This window comes from Suillus clintonianus (assembly GCF_016758775.1).
Source record: "Suillus clintonianus strain FC179 chromosome Unknown DEU56scaffold_90, whole genome shotgun sequence".
In the NCBI taxonomy this organism is placed as follows: domain Eukaryota; kingdom Fungi; phylum Basidiomycota; class Agaricomycetes; order Boletales; family Suillaceae; genus Suillus; species Suillus clintonianus.
In genome coordinates, this window is record NW_024539314.1 from 80,011 (window position 1) to 94,345 (window position 14,335).

The following is a 14,335-nucleotide window of genomic DNA, read 5'->3' on the forward strand; positions in this document are numbered from 1 at the left end:
AGTTGTCTTTTAATGTATTATTTTTCACTTAGAGATCACTTTAGATGAAAAAAAAGCCAAAAAAAAAAGCCAAAACAAAGCCAAAAAAAGGCAACAAAAGCCAATGATATTGAGCGATCAAATACAACTAAAATTTATTCCTACTCAGTGCCAGATTTCCTAGCCTTTGCTGCACGTCCAGCAGTCTCCAGAGCAGAGAAATTGAAAGTGGTGGTAGGAGCGTCTTCCGCACCAGGAACATTACCATTCCTATTTCAAACAGTCAGTAAAATCAAGGTGGAAAAACAATATTACGCACCAAACCCCTTCCTTCAATTCATCCCAAATCATCTCTAGGTAGCTAGGACATTCCTTTTCAAAGTTCTCCAGGAGGCTCACGTAGTGATCCCATCTAACAAAAAACCGATGGTAAAATGAGCTGCTGACTGACGTTAGAAGTAAAAAAAAATCAAACCTAGGTTTGAAGTGAGCTTCAGAAAGTCCATGGGATGTCCTCTCATGATACCTAATAAAACACATTCAACCTGTGGATTCAAGTTTCATCGGTGATGAGTGGGAGGGATATAAGGTAGATGTAGGTCTCACTGCGCTTGATATCAATGCCAGGATGGGTATATTGTTGAAAAATGGATTTTTCTTCTGCCCCCACTTTCTTTCTTCTCCCTTGGGACCCCACCATTGGACGGATAGTAGCAGCCTGAAAATGGTGTTCTGGAGGGGAGAAGCGTCATCATAGGTGAGATTCTGTACCAGAAATTTCAAGCTTCAATATGTCTAAAGCCTTTCAATAGACAGGACACTTACCTTGACATCAATCCCTCCGTGTATGAATCTAGCGTCCTCCAACAACCACTTGAGAGCCTTCTCCAACTCCTCGTGCTTTAGCTCTCCTATTCCGTAGGTACTGGGGACACTGATGCGGGCTTTGGCGACAAACTCCCCTCTGAGATGGCCGGCAGCTTTCCAAGTCTATAGTACAGAATGAGCAACTGAGGCGCATCAAAGGAAAATACTCACATAGTCTATCAAGTAAGCTTTCAAGTCATCATCACTTTGAATGAGCGACATCTTCTCCCACAACACCTCGTTATCCCTAGTGCTAGACACCAATAGGTCCCAGCAGAGCTCCTCCCTGTCAAAAGCTGAAGAAAAGCTGTTAACTGTGGCTACATGGAGGCGCATTGCCTTGTGAGCGCAGACAAGCTATACACTTGGTACGTGGACTGTCCAGGTTGCTGAGTTTCACCTTGCTCCTTGGAACACAAGTGATGCTGAAGTGCTTGTTGGATTCCTGGTCTTCTTCCTTCAGGCCAACAACGGTCTGGAGTGTTCCTCAAAAAATCAGTCTAATCCTTTCTAGTATGCTAGTACACTTACCTCCTCTCCAGCAAACTCTTTATCCTCCTGATTTTGAATGCCCTCATCCAACTCGTCCACGTCATCCACCTCCTGATCTTGGTGACCCTCATCCCCGCCCTCTCCAACCTGGTCACTATCCACCTCTATCTCACTACTTGCACCATCATCTAAAATCTTACTTACTATATTACTACCTTTATCAATCCTTTCAGGCTCGACAGGGGAACGTAGGAGATGTCGACGGGTGGTTGGTGGACTGTCACATAGTGAGTCAATGTCAGACCTCTCCTCGTCTTCTCCTGCCTCCTCCAAGAGACAATCAGCAGCACACTTTCTGGAAGCTGAGACTTTATGTTAGCGATAGTCTTTCAATTCTATGATACTTACCATTTTTCTGAGCCTCAGCTACCTTCTTCTTCTTCACAGCCAAATCCTTGAGAATCTTCTCTTCTGCTGCAGTCAATCCTGGGCCTTTGTCTGCATTTCTGCCCCCTTTAGCTGATGAACTTGATGCTTTCACTTTCCCCTTGGATGCAGGAGCAGCTTTTGCTCTGGAGGCACCCTGAGGTGTAGGCTTGACTCTTGTTCCTGAACTACCAGTGCTGGCATGAGTAGCTGGACGAGGGCCAGCTGAAGTCACCTTCTTGGGTGCCATGGGTGGATGAGGTTGGAATGGAAATCTGAACAAGAAAAATGAACTTATTAAATATAAATTTGCTGAGTGCAGCCACACAGCGGACGTACTAGTAATCATTATCTCCCCATGCATCTAATATTGAATAATGGTAGGGGTAGGTCATAAATATGTGAAGTGGGAGTGATCTTTCCAACCATTGTGATCTTGCTCCCATGTTTTAAACCCACCATCAGTATGCATCACCAGAGACGCCCTCCTACCCAAATAATCCAAATTGAAATGAGTAGTTTCTCCTGACCTGAATATTGCAAAGTCCCCATTTCTGAGTTCTGCAACCAGCCCCTGCTCTCTCATCACTAGTCCACCACCAGTGAACTCCCCTACAGCCAACACTAGGCATAGTTCAAAGTCCTTAGCATCCCTATGTGCCACCGTGCACACATCAATATTCATGACCAACGAGAGGAAAGGTCTGACTGGAGATCCCTCAGCATTTGGCAGAATGTCTACTAGCTTGACCAGAACCTTGTACTCATCCGGAAGGTGATGTGAGATCTGATTGACCATTAATTAATAATTGTTGGAGTGAAATTATGAAATAACGACTCACCTCTTCTTCAATCCATTTGAATACATTGCCCAAATTGGCCTGGATGTTCAGGTACAGCTGCTGGTGAGTAAAAGTCTCTTTGGATGCATAAGGTAAAGTCTGTCTAAGGTTAGTTCTTCTCCCACCGGCAGCCTCTAAGTCATAAGGATGGACACCCTGTGGCGCAATATGACCCTACAAGAAGCATCAGCATCTAGGACTTAAAGAATACTGTTTCAACTTACCAACAGTCCATAGTGATTCCAGTGACTGAAGTGTGTGCAGCTAAATGGCTCGTTTGCCTCTGCTTGCGGATCTTGACTTTCTTCAGAAATAGACGTCACAGTGCGATTCTTGAAAATGTCCAGGCCATCAAAGGCCGACTTGAGCAATGAAAATAAGGTCGATCACATGCTAGAAGGCATACTCGTGCAGATAAGGGCCATCATGCTGCCGTCTGAGTTGCGAATGTCCAAGGTGCCTGGAATGATGGACATGGCAACCACTAGAAAGGAATCCGCCTTTTTGACACCCCCAGGATAGAAAGTAGACAGCTGTCTCAATCTATGTAAGCATATCTAAGCCAATAGAACAAGTGGACTTACCTTCTCCTTCAGCTCATCTATGTCGCTCATCACCATGCACCCATCCTCCACTATCCTGCGCTGCTCTATCATCCATGATAAGTTCTTCACCCTGTTGTGGCTTCCTGGGAAGTGAAGGTTGCTAGCGTGATTATGATTGAAAGTGGTTGAAACACAAATGGTGTTGGAGGGGACGGCGGGTGCCGTTAAGAGTGGGGCCTCAGGCTGCTGTGTGATGCAAGTCCCACTAATACCGTTCTCCAGGCTGATTGTATCCTCCCAACATGGTATGTAGCAGGCATCCCAGTGCTTTCTTGACCGCTTTGGAAGTGTATAGTTACTTTGAGAATTAACACATGAGTCTAACACTGAAACGTTCCTAGCAATAAAACTCACTTGATTGGTACAGAATCAATGAAGCGGTCACATCTCTGATACATGTACAGTCCAGCTGGAGAGAGATGGACCCATTGATCACATTGGGCATGCTCAAGGGAAAGCACTTCCTCAATGCAGCGATGATAGGTATGATCTTCCCTTGAATAAGAAGCTGCATCTCTGGAGCTTGTGTTACTAGTGAGACTTAGGGTTTAACGCAAAAATGACATGTAAGACATACCAGCGCATTTGTCTGGATGACGCAGCATCTTCCCAACCTCCCAAGACACTTCTGCAGGGGCGGTGGTGATGCTCCAGCGCAAGTCTTTGGCGGCGATAAGAATCAAGGCGTAAATGGAACCGCCACCTGCCAAGAGCATGAATTTGACCCCAGATGAGATCCAGAAAAAGAAGCTGCTTCGCTCTGGTCTCAACCCGGGTTCTAAAGGTGTTATCCTAGTGTCATAGAATTCTGTTATTGTAGATATCATTGGGTGCGATCGTATGGTACTTTGAATTAAATTGATTGTGTGAGCACAGTGAACACAAGAGCATGCCAACAAAACACTTACCTGAGACAATTCACTGCTAGCTGCAGTCGGCTCACCATAGTCATGAAGCTCCATCCCACTCCCATTCCAGAATATGTACGACAATGTTCCACCAGACATGGCAGTCCGGCTCCAGTCTTTGGATCATTCTCCTCGGCTTTGAGGGTGCCAAGCACACTGGAGATCCATGAGGTGAGATCCATCTTGTGAGAAGCATTGAAGGACACTATAGAACCGATGATCGCTTCAGCTGAAATGTTGGAGGAACATGTGGTGTTCTCTCCAATGGTCCACCTTGCTCCTGCGACTAACAGGCCACCCCTCCTCGGGCAGTGTGGATCAGATGGAACACCATGATGTGCACATGCATGCTTGGTTGCAGGGTGGAGCTGTAAATGGGTGAGGGCCGGTTTTACAAATTACAAATTGAAAAAAAACTCACCTGATCTGTAGCTGATTGCCCTTCTTGAACTTCTTCTTCAAATCTGCGAGCAGGAAAATAGGAAGAGTAATGCGATAACAGCTGGTCCTTCAACAAGGAGGCCTCATCATTACTAATCAGTTGCAGGGCATTCACAATGAGATGGACATACTCTTTGGTCAGTGGAAATGTCATGGGAGATGTTGTGTTGCAAAAAAATGGCGGGTTTCTGGTGGATGTTGAAGATGTTGAGCGGGGGTTACCAAATATGGTAATTCTAGACCTTGTAGCGCCTTTGCACCCCCAACCAGCACAAAATTCCCACACTTATAGCATGGATTGCTTTTATCATGCATTCCCAAGTTCAACATACCTCAGAGTCTTTGCCAGCTAGTCTTCCTAACCTGGTCTGCGCTGATCGAAATCGAAATCTATCTTTGCAATCTGTTACAGTAACATGGCCCCCCTATCTTTTTCTGACCCTTTCACCTCTTCACCTCATCACAATGTCACACTATCACCTCTTCACGATTCACCATGATGCTTGATGCACCTTCCTGATTCCCGCCGACCCTGACCTTCTGTGACAGAAGCTGGACGCTTCCCTTGGACCCTTGATCTATGGCCTCATGGCCTGTACTTCCATTTCCCTTGATGTTCCCATTGATCCCCATCCCTGACCTCATGGACTCCTGCCTGACCCTGCCTACCCGATATATCTTTCTTGACCTTTGTACGATTACCAAACCTGCCCTGAACACTGTAGTCATTCCCTATATACATATAGTCGATCCACTTGTACTATTATTCCTTAACTTGATTCTACTGGGTTTTACCTTGACTTGTATATTCTCTTGAGTTAACTCTCTTGAGTCTGATCATGAACCCGCTATACTCTTGGATCGCTATCCTTGAGTCGATACCTCTTTTCTCTTAGACTGTTTGTCTTTGAGTCGATACCAATCCCTCGTCTAGACTTAACCGTTGAACACAAAACCCTTCTTCGGCTCACGCCTTAGAAGCTTGCCTCCCCTTCTGTTCTGTCACAGCCTGACGGCTTAGGCTACCAGGTATATTGACGTTCAACCGATACACGACACAATAGCTTAGGACCGTCGTCCTTCGCTTACTCATCCCAGTCCGACTACGACCGTTGTCGTAAAACAATCGAGGGAATCAGTGCCAGCTGAAATGATGGCTGCTGAGTGTGCAAGGCTAAGTCCTCCCACTTGAAGCTTTGAAGTGTTCCATCGGATCAGCGTAGTTTTGTACTATCCACTGCAACTTCACAGCATACAACATGTAGAACATGGTGAGTAACAGCCCAACTGCGGTGATGGAACTCACACGTGGGAAATTTCTTTTCTTTACAAGTCCAACCAACCCCACCTCCAAGAGATGATTGTAAATCGAGTTCGTCATCATGTAGGCCCCAAACTTATGATCTTTCGAGCAGTGTAACTGACATTCTGCTCACCACCACGACTCTATTTGGGGATACGGAGCCACAAACTTCACATTTCCCCGAGTTTCCAACCCTATCATGCTGCACTTGCAATTGCAGTTCGTCCGCTACGGGGCTCACAGATGTCCTTGGGATTTGTGTCTCCTGTTGCATGGTCCATTTTCCAATCCCAAATTCCTCAATGACGATATTATCAACAAGACAAAGCTCACCTTCATCAAGGAGCACCAGTATCACTATTCGTTTTCCACACTTAGGGAGGCGCTTGTTAGGAGTACTGTGGCCATGCTATTGGACACCGACCTGAGGGATATAGCCCATGTTATGCATGACAGGGGCACCAAATCCCTGTGCGAGGAAACTCGTGCCAACGTCGAGGAGGGGAAGAAGTTTGTGGAGAATTACCTTGTTGAGCATCATGACATCCCCGAAGCTGACACTCGAGTAGTGACAACAAAGTGGTATAATGAGGTATGTACTTACCATTGGTGATAAGTTTGCGACCCATTGATGCAAACTACTACTTTGACAGGTAGTTGAATGTCGTCTCTACTACAAAAACAATGGTCATGAATTTGATAAGCTGTCGCTGCAAGGAGGTATGATGAGTTGGTGGGAAACCGGATACTGCCCTGCTTTGCTTGGGGGTGACAAGATTAGGGAGAAGGATGTGGTCAATTTTTTTAACAATGTTTGTAATATCTGATCCTGTAGCTTGACTTGATATTCATGTGTGTCTCATAGACTGGTGTTGCTTTGGATAAGATGATCATTGAGGTTCAGGGCTATGACATGGTCAAAACGCTCAGTAAGGATGCGCGGGAGTGGTGTGACACTAGCACCATGCTCGTCTTCCCCTTGAGCAGTGCCAACATCACATCTCGCCATGGGTCCGGTTCTCGCAAGCCTGACGCTGTCCTGATGAAGCAGGCACCTCGCACAGACACCTTTCAGTGGGCAAACTTCATCTCTGTGATGGAAATCAAGTACCGCGATAGCTCAAAGCTCAACAGCGATACAATCAGCTACATGGGCGAAATTGCACATCTTGTTCTGACAAACCAAATCAATCGACAATACTTCGTGGGTTTGAACTTGTTGGGTTCTAATCTCTCCATCTGTGTGCACACCCATGGAGGATCGAGCATCACCGAGCCCATTGACATCTATTGGGATGTTGAGAAGTACTTGAAGATCATCGCTTGGTTCAAGTACGCCAATTTGGGATACATCCATTTCAGAAAAGCCTGGGGGCAGCATAGAAATGAGTGTTGAGAGGTGATCCATCAGAGCACCCGAGCCGGTTCCACATAGATATATCTCACTGTTTCACTTCCATGTACCTCAGCTGCCAGTGTCACTTGCTAGTGTCACTGCACGTCATTCACCTTAGTTACTGACATTTTCTCTTTTCTACTTAAGGATGACTAGACGCTATCCTCGCACCTCAGTCTTTCTACCATTGACTGAGACTCGCACTACCTTAGCTCTCACTCTCTAACAATGAGGTGGCCGGCAGCTGAGTCAGACGCAGAAGAACTGGCCACTATGATTGTATCAGTCATATACAACAGCCAATCTGGCATTGGACGATCTACCAGGGTCATGGGAATTTCTTACATCCCCCCTGCCCCCCCCAGTTCGCAACATTTGATTCCCCAAGTCGAGCACCTGATTGTTGTCATCCTCATCCTCAGTGTCTATGTCTATGGTAGTATGGCTCATTTTTGCGCTCTTCTGCTTCCTCATCACATACACTGGTTCACCCCTGGCGTGGCACTCACGGTTGAGCTGCATCCGTGCTTATGATGATTATCAGACAGAATGACCCAGTGGCATGTACCCTTGTCTAAGGCTTCCCATAAATTTTCAACCTCGTTCCTGCCACCTACTTTACTTGGATTACACACTAGACCACAGAGAGGCCAGTTCACCAGTTTGACACCATGGTGCTTGACAATTTTACATTCATAGTCAGTATAGTTCATTTTAACTGAGTGTTTCATTTTCTTCTGGAGCATAATGGACTCTGTTTGAGTATCAGGATGATGTGTGTGACCAAGTGAAAAATAATTAATACCTAGCACGTCCTGAATAAAGGTACAGCATTCACTGATGAGTTTATTTAATGGGTGCTGGTGGTTGGGTGTGACACCTTCATCTGCGGGGACAATAATCACATTTTAATACATTAATAAGAGAAGGAAGGAACCAACCCAAGCCACTGATAACATAAGACTCTAGTTTGAGTGCAAGGTGCCGTGATTCCATGTGGAGAATGTCCTTAAAAAAATTCCGCCTTCTGAGTGAAAAAAATCTTGGGCTCTGACAGGTCTTCAATTCCCCCATGCACTGTGATATAAAACCCCTCTGTGTCAGTTTGAGCGCAGAGTGCCATCCACTGAGACAATAATCAGCTGAGTCAATACAATAAATGAAAACAAATACTACATACTTTGTGATCCATCGAGGCCGATGAAGCATTCATGTCATGTCAAACTGCCTTTGGGTTGGCCCAAGCAGTCCGTTGCTTGTTTTCACGTGCCTCGAGAATCTGTCTTTTTTGTAGACTTGCTTCTGCGCAAAGGTGAGCTTGGAATAAGCACAGAGAAGCTCTGTCTTATTCTGAGCAATGAACTCTGTAAGCTTGAAATGCTCGCCCTTTTCGTGATCTGCATGAAAGTAAGTCCATTGATGTAGCCAACACACTGAGACAAAGACATACATTCATTGGCCTCCTTGAGTTGTGCTGTTCCATAAATTGGCACCCTGTCACTGCTGAAGCAAGTGGCTCTTCAAGAATAGCTGGCTTTGAGTCCACTTTAGTGAACTAAGCCCATATGTGAAGTTAGCAATAAATCAGTTCTCCAACATATTGACCTTACCGCTTGTGTGTTTCTGCAATATGGATGGCCTCCTGCGCATACCCAGACTTGGCAGAATCAAGGGCAGTGGTCAAAGCTTCCAGTTGAGCCCAACATTCTGCTTTTTGAGCCGCTGATAACTTTGCTCATGAACATTGAACCTTTCCCATACGAGCCATGTGTAGTATACAACAAGAATAAGAGCATTGTGATCAACTTACTTTATATTGTGTTGTGTAAATCCAGAGTTTAACAGAAGAGGTCAAGATCAAATCAAATTTTTATTACTAGGCCGAACCTAAAAAAATGACATTTGAGTATATCACCACTTGACTCACACCATAGCTAAATCAAACAAATTGTTCGGGTAAATTATGCCAAGAAATTAACCCAAGCCCACAAACAACATGACTGAGTTGAAACTTACTAATATAATGATTACTTGCATTGGCCATCACAATGAGGATTGGTGATGTGTGTTCCTCTGGAATGTCCAGTTTCACAAGAATAGCTTGCCATGTGAAAGGTTCGTATCCACCCTTTTGTTCAATGCACTTCCAAATCTCGTCTGTTGTCATGGGGAGGAATTTTCAAGTCCTTAAGACAGGTGCGAATGCTTGCAGAAACCTGATTAGCCCAGGCATCCAATGGGCCCTCCGTCAAACGAGGATCAGCAGTGAGGTAAATATAGTTAGTGATTGAGATCCCCTGCTCGTTTCCTTGCATAATGCACACTGGATTTGGAGCCTGAACTTTAGCGCCAGTATTCTGATTTCATTTATCCATCATTTCCATAATCAAAAATGTGTATATTGACTCACAGGCTCATGCAATGGCTCATTCCTCTTAGATCTATGGCACTGGGTGACCTTCATATTTGAGTTGGAACTGCATTGCTGAACAGCTGCTTCTCGTGATTTTAATGCGGGCAACAATAAAAGGAGGAGGACGTGAAGGTTGTAATACGGCTTCTGACTCATGTTCCCTCCCTGTATTAGTGGCGACCTTCGTGATATTTTCCTTCAGAGACGAGGAAGCGAGGATGACAGGATGTCATAGTGGTCGTGGTGGGTGAGGAAATAGAGATGTGAACTCCCGGGAGTCACAAGGATATAAACCTTGAGAGGCGAGCTAGTAGAATTGTTCCTTATGGGATGCTACTGAGGCAAATCTCTCTAAGAATGAGAGGGATCAAGGAACAGCTGGAAGCTGAAGATATGCAGAGGTGCATGAAGATGTGTGGAAGTATAGGCAATGCGTGAGATATGTGGAATGTTACACTGAAAGTGTAGACTCAGGTAAAAGCTTTGTACTAAGTCTCAACGGAGATGAAGATGATGTAAAGGTTCGTGTATCATTGTTGGTGTCAAGACTTGGTGACAAGAGTCATTAAGTGATGACAAAGCTTAGAATTATTTGATGTATTTCTCATAATGAGTAGTTGTACAGACCTCTGCTGTCAACTGGTGTTTAATGTTTGGTTCAAATTCTGTATTCAACTAATATCATACATTAGCAGTAGCTTTAAGATGGCTAGCTATAGTGGAGATTAGAGTAGGTCATTGTGACTGTCAATACATTATATATAGATCATATCTTGCAGTGTGATTTAATCTTGAATTTAATTAAGATTATGTTTTGAGCTATATCATGTCACTTCAAGATCACTCAAAACTTCACCAATCAGAGTAGTCTATCACACAGGTCATAAGTGTTTGTTGAGTATTTATAACTCACTGAGGCTAAGCATTCATTTCTTTATTTGGCAGACATAAGAATACCATAAGAGTATACAAAGAGGCAATGCTCATGAGAAAAACCTACATATGTATATGATTTGCACCTATGGATTAGATAAACGGGAGATGAATGAACTTGAATGTTTCTAACATATGTCTCATAGTTTTAGGTAGAATCATTCTACTGCATAGTACAAAACTCAGAAACACTGAACAAGGTTTACCAGATCATGCTGCACTCATTGTTGGATTTTCTTATGTCATTATACATATATTTTGGTCACTACCACTATTCCATTTACCTGTCTCATTTCTTTACCTTTTAATCTTATTTCATTGATGATGTAGCAGATTCAGCTCTTTATCTTTTCTATATTCATTGAGATAATACTGTGATTCAAATGCCCATTATTACATTCAGTTAAAACACATGCCTTGGAAACTGTCACAAGTACCTTACTTCTCATCTGTATTACATGCATGAGTGGGGTCACCCTTGGTGTTAAATCTACCAACAGCACTGATACCACCACCTATAAGCTGCACCGAAGTACCTCAATAGGTCATATTAGTTGGGCTCTGGCTCTGCATTATGTAGTAAAAGTCCTTCTGACCCCTCCAAAAGATTTCAACTAATCCAGACACCTTTGGGTGTAATGTTAGAGGGTATTGCAACATGCAGTACACATACTTACTTTGAAAAATTGACACCAATGTTGTATTCACCGCAGATAAATGCGCCACCAGCAATATGATATTGGTCAACCTTGGAATCAAAATAAATAGGCTCTTGGTCTGTTCACACATAGACACTCACCACATCTCATGTGCAATTGGAATGTGGTCACAATTCTTGGGCAAATAATTTAATTAGCAAAACTGTTATGTGTGAGGGTAAGTTGGCAAACAAATATTCAGGTGAAGTGTCTTCATTGAGAGAGGTTGTAGCAAAGGATGGAACACACCTCCTATAAAATCATCAACCTGTTGATCATTATCTGATAAAAATCACTTACTCCCTGGAAACTAACACCAATTTGTGTCCAGCATGTGGCAATTAAGTGAACAGATGATCATAATATTTCTGAGCAATATTGAATAATTTATTTAAACTTGCTGTGTAGCTATGTTAGCTCATAATTTAGATGAATGTAATAAAAACTCTATTTTCTTTTTCCATGCTTGGGAATGTAAAACAATATATCGGTATCTTTCATATGACCAATGCCAGCCCACACTAGCCATGATACTATATGGTTGTGTAGGTCCAGAGGAAGCATCTACTTTATGATCTCCATGTGGGCCTCTAGGTCCTTTGGTAGCCTGAAATTATTCATGTGAGACACACATATTAGAAAAAAATACACTCATCATACCTCATTATTTTTAATATTATTGATGCATAATGATCAGTCCATTAGTACTTGCAGATGAGCTCAGGTGGCCTAGTCCCCCTTCAAGTAATCTCTTCGCTGAAAATAATGCTTACCATCTCTCTAATAATACTCCTGCTCATGTCCTCTTGGTTGAGCCATCACCTTACTACATGTTCTCTAATCCTAGCATATATTCTACTCGATTTAACTCATTATATAGCCTTCCCAGCACTGCTCACATTTGTTCTGCTAATAAGACAAATAGACATCATTCTCAATGTGCTATGGGCTAGATAACCGGTAAGGGAATCTTGTGACACACCCGGGCCTTGTTTTCATGCACAACAACATACGACCCCTGTCAACAACAATATGAGATATAAGAACAACTAACTCACTATGATTGCCTAAGGTATTCTTACTGCTAGGTCTTCAATGTTTCCTGACATTTGTAGCGAACAGATAAGTACATTATCTTGTCAATAGTACCTACTCATATGATTTGGTGCAGCACCATTGTTTGCATTAGTGTGCTGGCCTGTGTCATTACCTATCTGGCCTTAGCAAGCCGGTAAGTACTCTATTCTGTTAATATTAAAATTTGTTTTGTCACTTATTGGTATAGTGGTAAGGGCATTAGTGAAAGAGTCAAGAGAGTGATATTAGCTCAAGCCATTTAGAAGTCAACTGACAATCTGTCTACTTAGACACAGACAATGTATGGCTTTAAAAGTCTCTTAATCCTTTCATTTGAGGCACTGGATTTGAATATTGCATGCAAGTTCAAGACCTTTAATCTGTTGTGTGCTCTGCATATTTTCATGCTTAAACAACTCCCATGCTATGCTCTCCTTTTTTAGTCCTCTATATCCTATGAGATTTTAATATGTTGCTTAATCCCATCTTAGCATACAGGTGTACTCCAACATTGTGTTGATTAATTTTGCTAGTTAACAGAATTTGTAGCTTGCACAACTTGCCTAGGATATGCTATTTGTGTGATGCACTAAATTACAGCAGCAGCTATATGCTGGTGCCCTTCTTGGATATTCATCAGTGTTCATATTGGACCTACTTTAGGAAATTGTAGTATTTGCTGAAGAATTTGATTCCTATGTTAGTAAAGAGATACTCTCATTGATATTAGCTAAAGTGATAGCCTTTACTATTGGATCAATTAGTATTGTACTTCAGCAAATGCTTAAGGTCAGTGGTCATGAGCTGGTCTCATCAGGACAGCAGTCCAACTTGCTGGGCATCGGTAAGGAAAGGCTCAAGACGGACAATTTGGTAATGTGGAATCCCCCAATTCAAGTCATATAGGGACTCTAACTGTTCACAGTAGGAGTTGAAAATTTTGAATAGTAGTCATGAGGGCAGGTTGGCACTTTGCTATAGCTTTGTGTATATATTGATGGAGCTTAGTACCTGTGAGTAATAAGCAAACATGTTATTATATTTAACAAGATTTAAACTTACCTAAAGCTTGTTGGGCGCCACCAACAGTATAATCAAGCTTGTCTCATTTGAAGAAGCATGCAATAACACATTTACAAATATTCATTTTGAGGTCCTGTGTCATCAAAAGAGTATGAACAAAATTGAGATTGACTCCTTGAAGTTCAGGAAACCTATTCTGAATATTTAGATATGAGTAATGGGCCTCAACCTTGTCTATTAGCCGACTGTCCCCACTCCAGGCTCTAGAGAGCTTCTAATGAGGCCCAGGTGTGAACAAAGATGTACAATTGAGCTTCAGATGTGGAAATGAATAATTGCTTCATCAAATCAATCTCCACAGGCCTGTCTATGTTGAGATAGAACATGATGACAGAGTGTCATATTCTGTACCTGAAGCTTCTCGTCCGGTCTGGTCCGTCTGTTCTATCGGGTCTGTCCTAGAATTCATGTCTCCGTGTCCCCATTTGTATATGCTTCTTGATGCCCCTATATGCCCGGATCCTTCTGACATTTCATATCCGGGTTCATTCTGATCTGTCCGCTAGTCTATTCATTTCCTTTTCATTTAACTTGTCCCCCTTGTTTCATTTAATCTCCGGCTCCATTCTTGATTGTCCGCAGCAGTTCATATCCGTTAGTACATTTTCTACATAGCCCTTTGATCCGAAGACTGCACTTCGGCCGGATACCCATCAGATACACTACAGTATATAAACCCTTTGTAACCCGTAGTATTTCCTCAGTTCGAATATTAACTTATACTCTGTTCAATCCTCGTGTTCTCTCGGCTCTTAGGATTATTATCCTAGTCCGATCCTCCGAGCCTTGGGATTATATCCCTAAGGCTAAAATACCTCCGCCTCTACCTTCGTATAGTCCATACCTTGTTAGTTTCTACCCGGACGAAGTCT

The 14,335-nt window shown here is 43.1% G+C and overlaps 3 protein-coding genes across 3 annotated transcripts; 1 reads left to right on the plus strand and 2 right to left on the minus strand.

Moving 5' to 3' along the window:
* Positions 1 to 140: 140 nt before the first annotated feature.
* DEU56DRAFT_916665 (uncharacterized protein) lies at positions 141 to 4,714 on the minus strand (the record flags this gene model as incomplete). Its single annotated transcript, XM_041357886.1, has 18 exons — positions 141 to 249; positions 299 to 391; positions 650 to 744; positions 805 to 969; positions 1,018 to 1,142; positions 1,201 to 1,321; positions 1,378 to 1,700; positions 1,747 to 2,039; positions 2,295 to 2,551; positions 2,607 to 2,780; positions 2,831 to 2,901; positions 3,013 to 3,139; positions 3,191 to 3,397; positions 3,454 to 3,509; positions 3,566 to 3,733; positions 3,789 to 4,057; positions 4,120 to 4,487; positions 4,541 to 4,714. The coding sequence occupies 18 exons, from the start codon at positions 4,712 to 4,714 to the stop codon at positions 141 to 143; spliced, it is 3,195 nt and encodes a 1,064-aa protein (XP_041204414.1).
* Positions 4,715 to 6,062: 1,348 nt separating this feature from the next.
* Positions 6,063 to 7,259, plus strand: DEU56DRAFT_916666 (uncharacterized protein; the record flags this gene model as incomplete). The annotated part of the gene is made up of 3 exons (XM_041357887.1): positions 6,063 to 6,455; positions 6,517 to 6,675; positions 6,729 to 7,259. 3 exons carry the CDS (start codon positions 6,063 to 6,065, stop codon positions 7,257 to 7,259), a joined length of 1,083 nt encoding a protein of 360 aa, XP_041204415.1.
* A 473-nt stretch (positions 7,260 to 7,732) lies between these two features.
* DEU56DRAFT_743969 (uncharacterized protein) lies at positions 7,733 to 7,972 on the minus strand (the record flags this gene model as incomplete). Its single annotated transcript, XM_041349035.1, has 1 exon — positions 7,733 to 7,972. The coding sequence occupies one exon, from the start codon at positions 7,970 to 7,972 to the stop codon at positions 7,733 to 7,735; it is 240 nt and encodes a 79-aa protein (XP_041204416.1).
* Between the last annotated feature and the right edge of the window lie 6,363 nt (positions 7,973 to 14,335).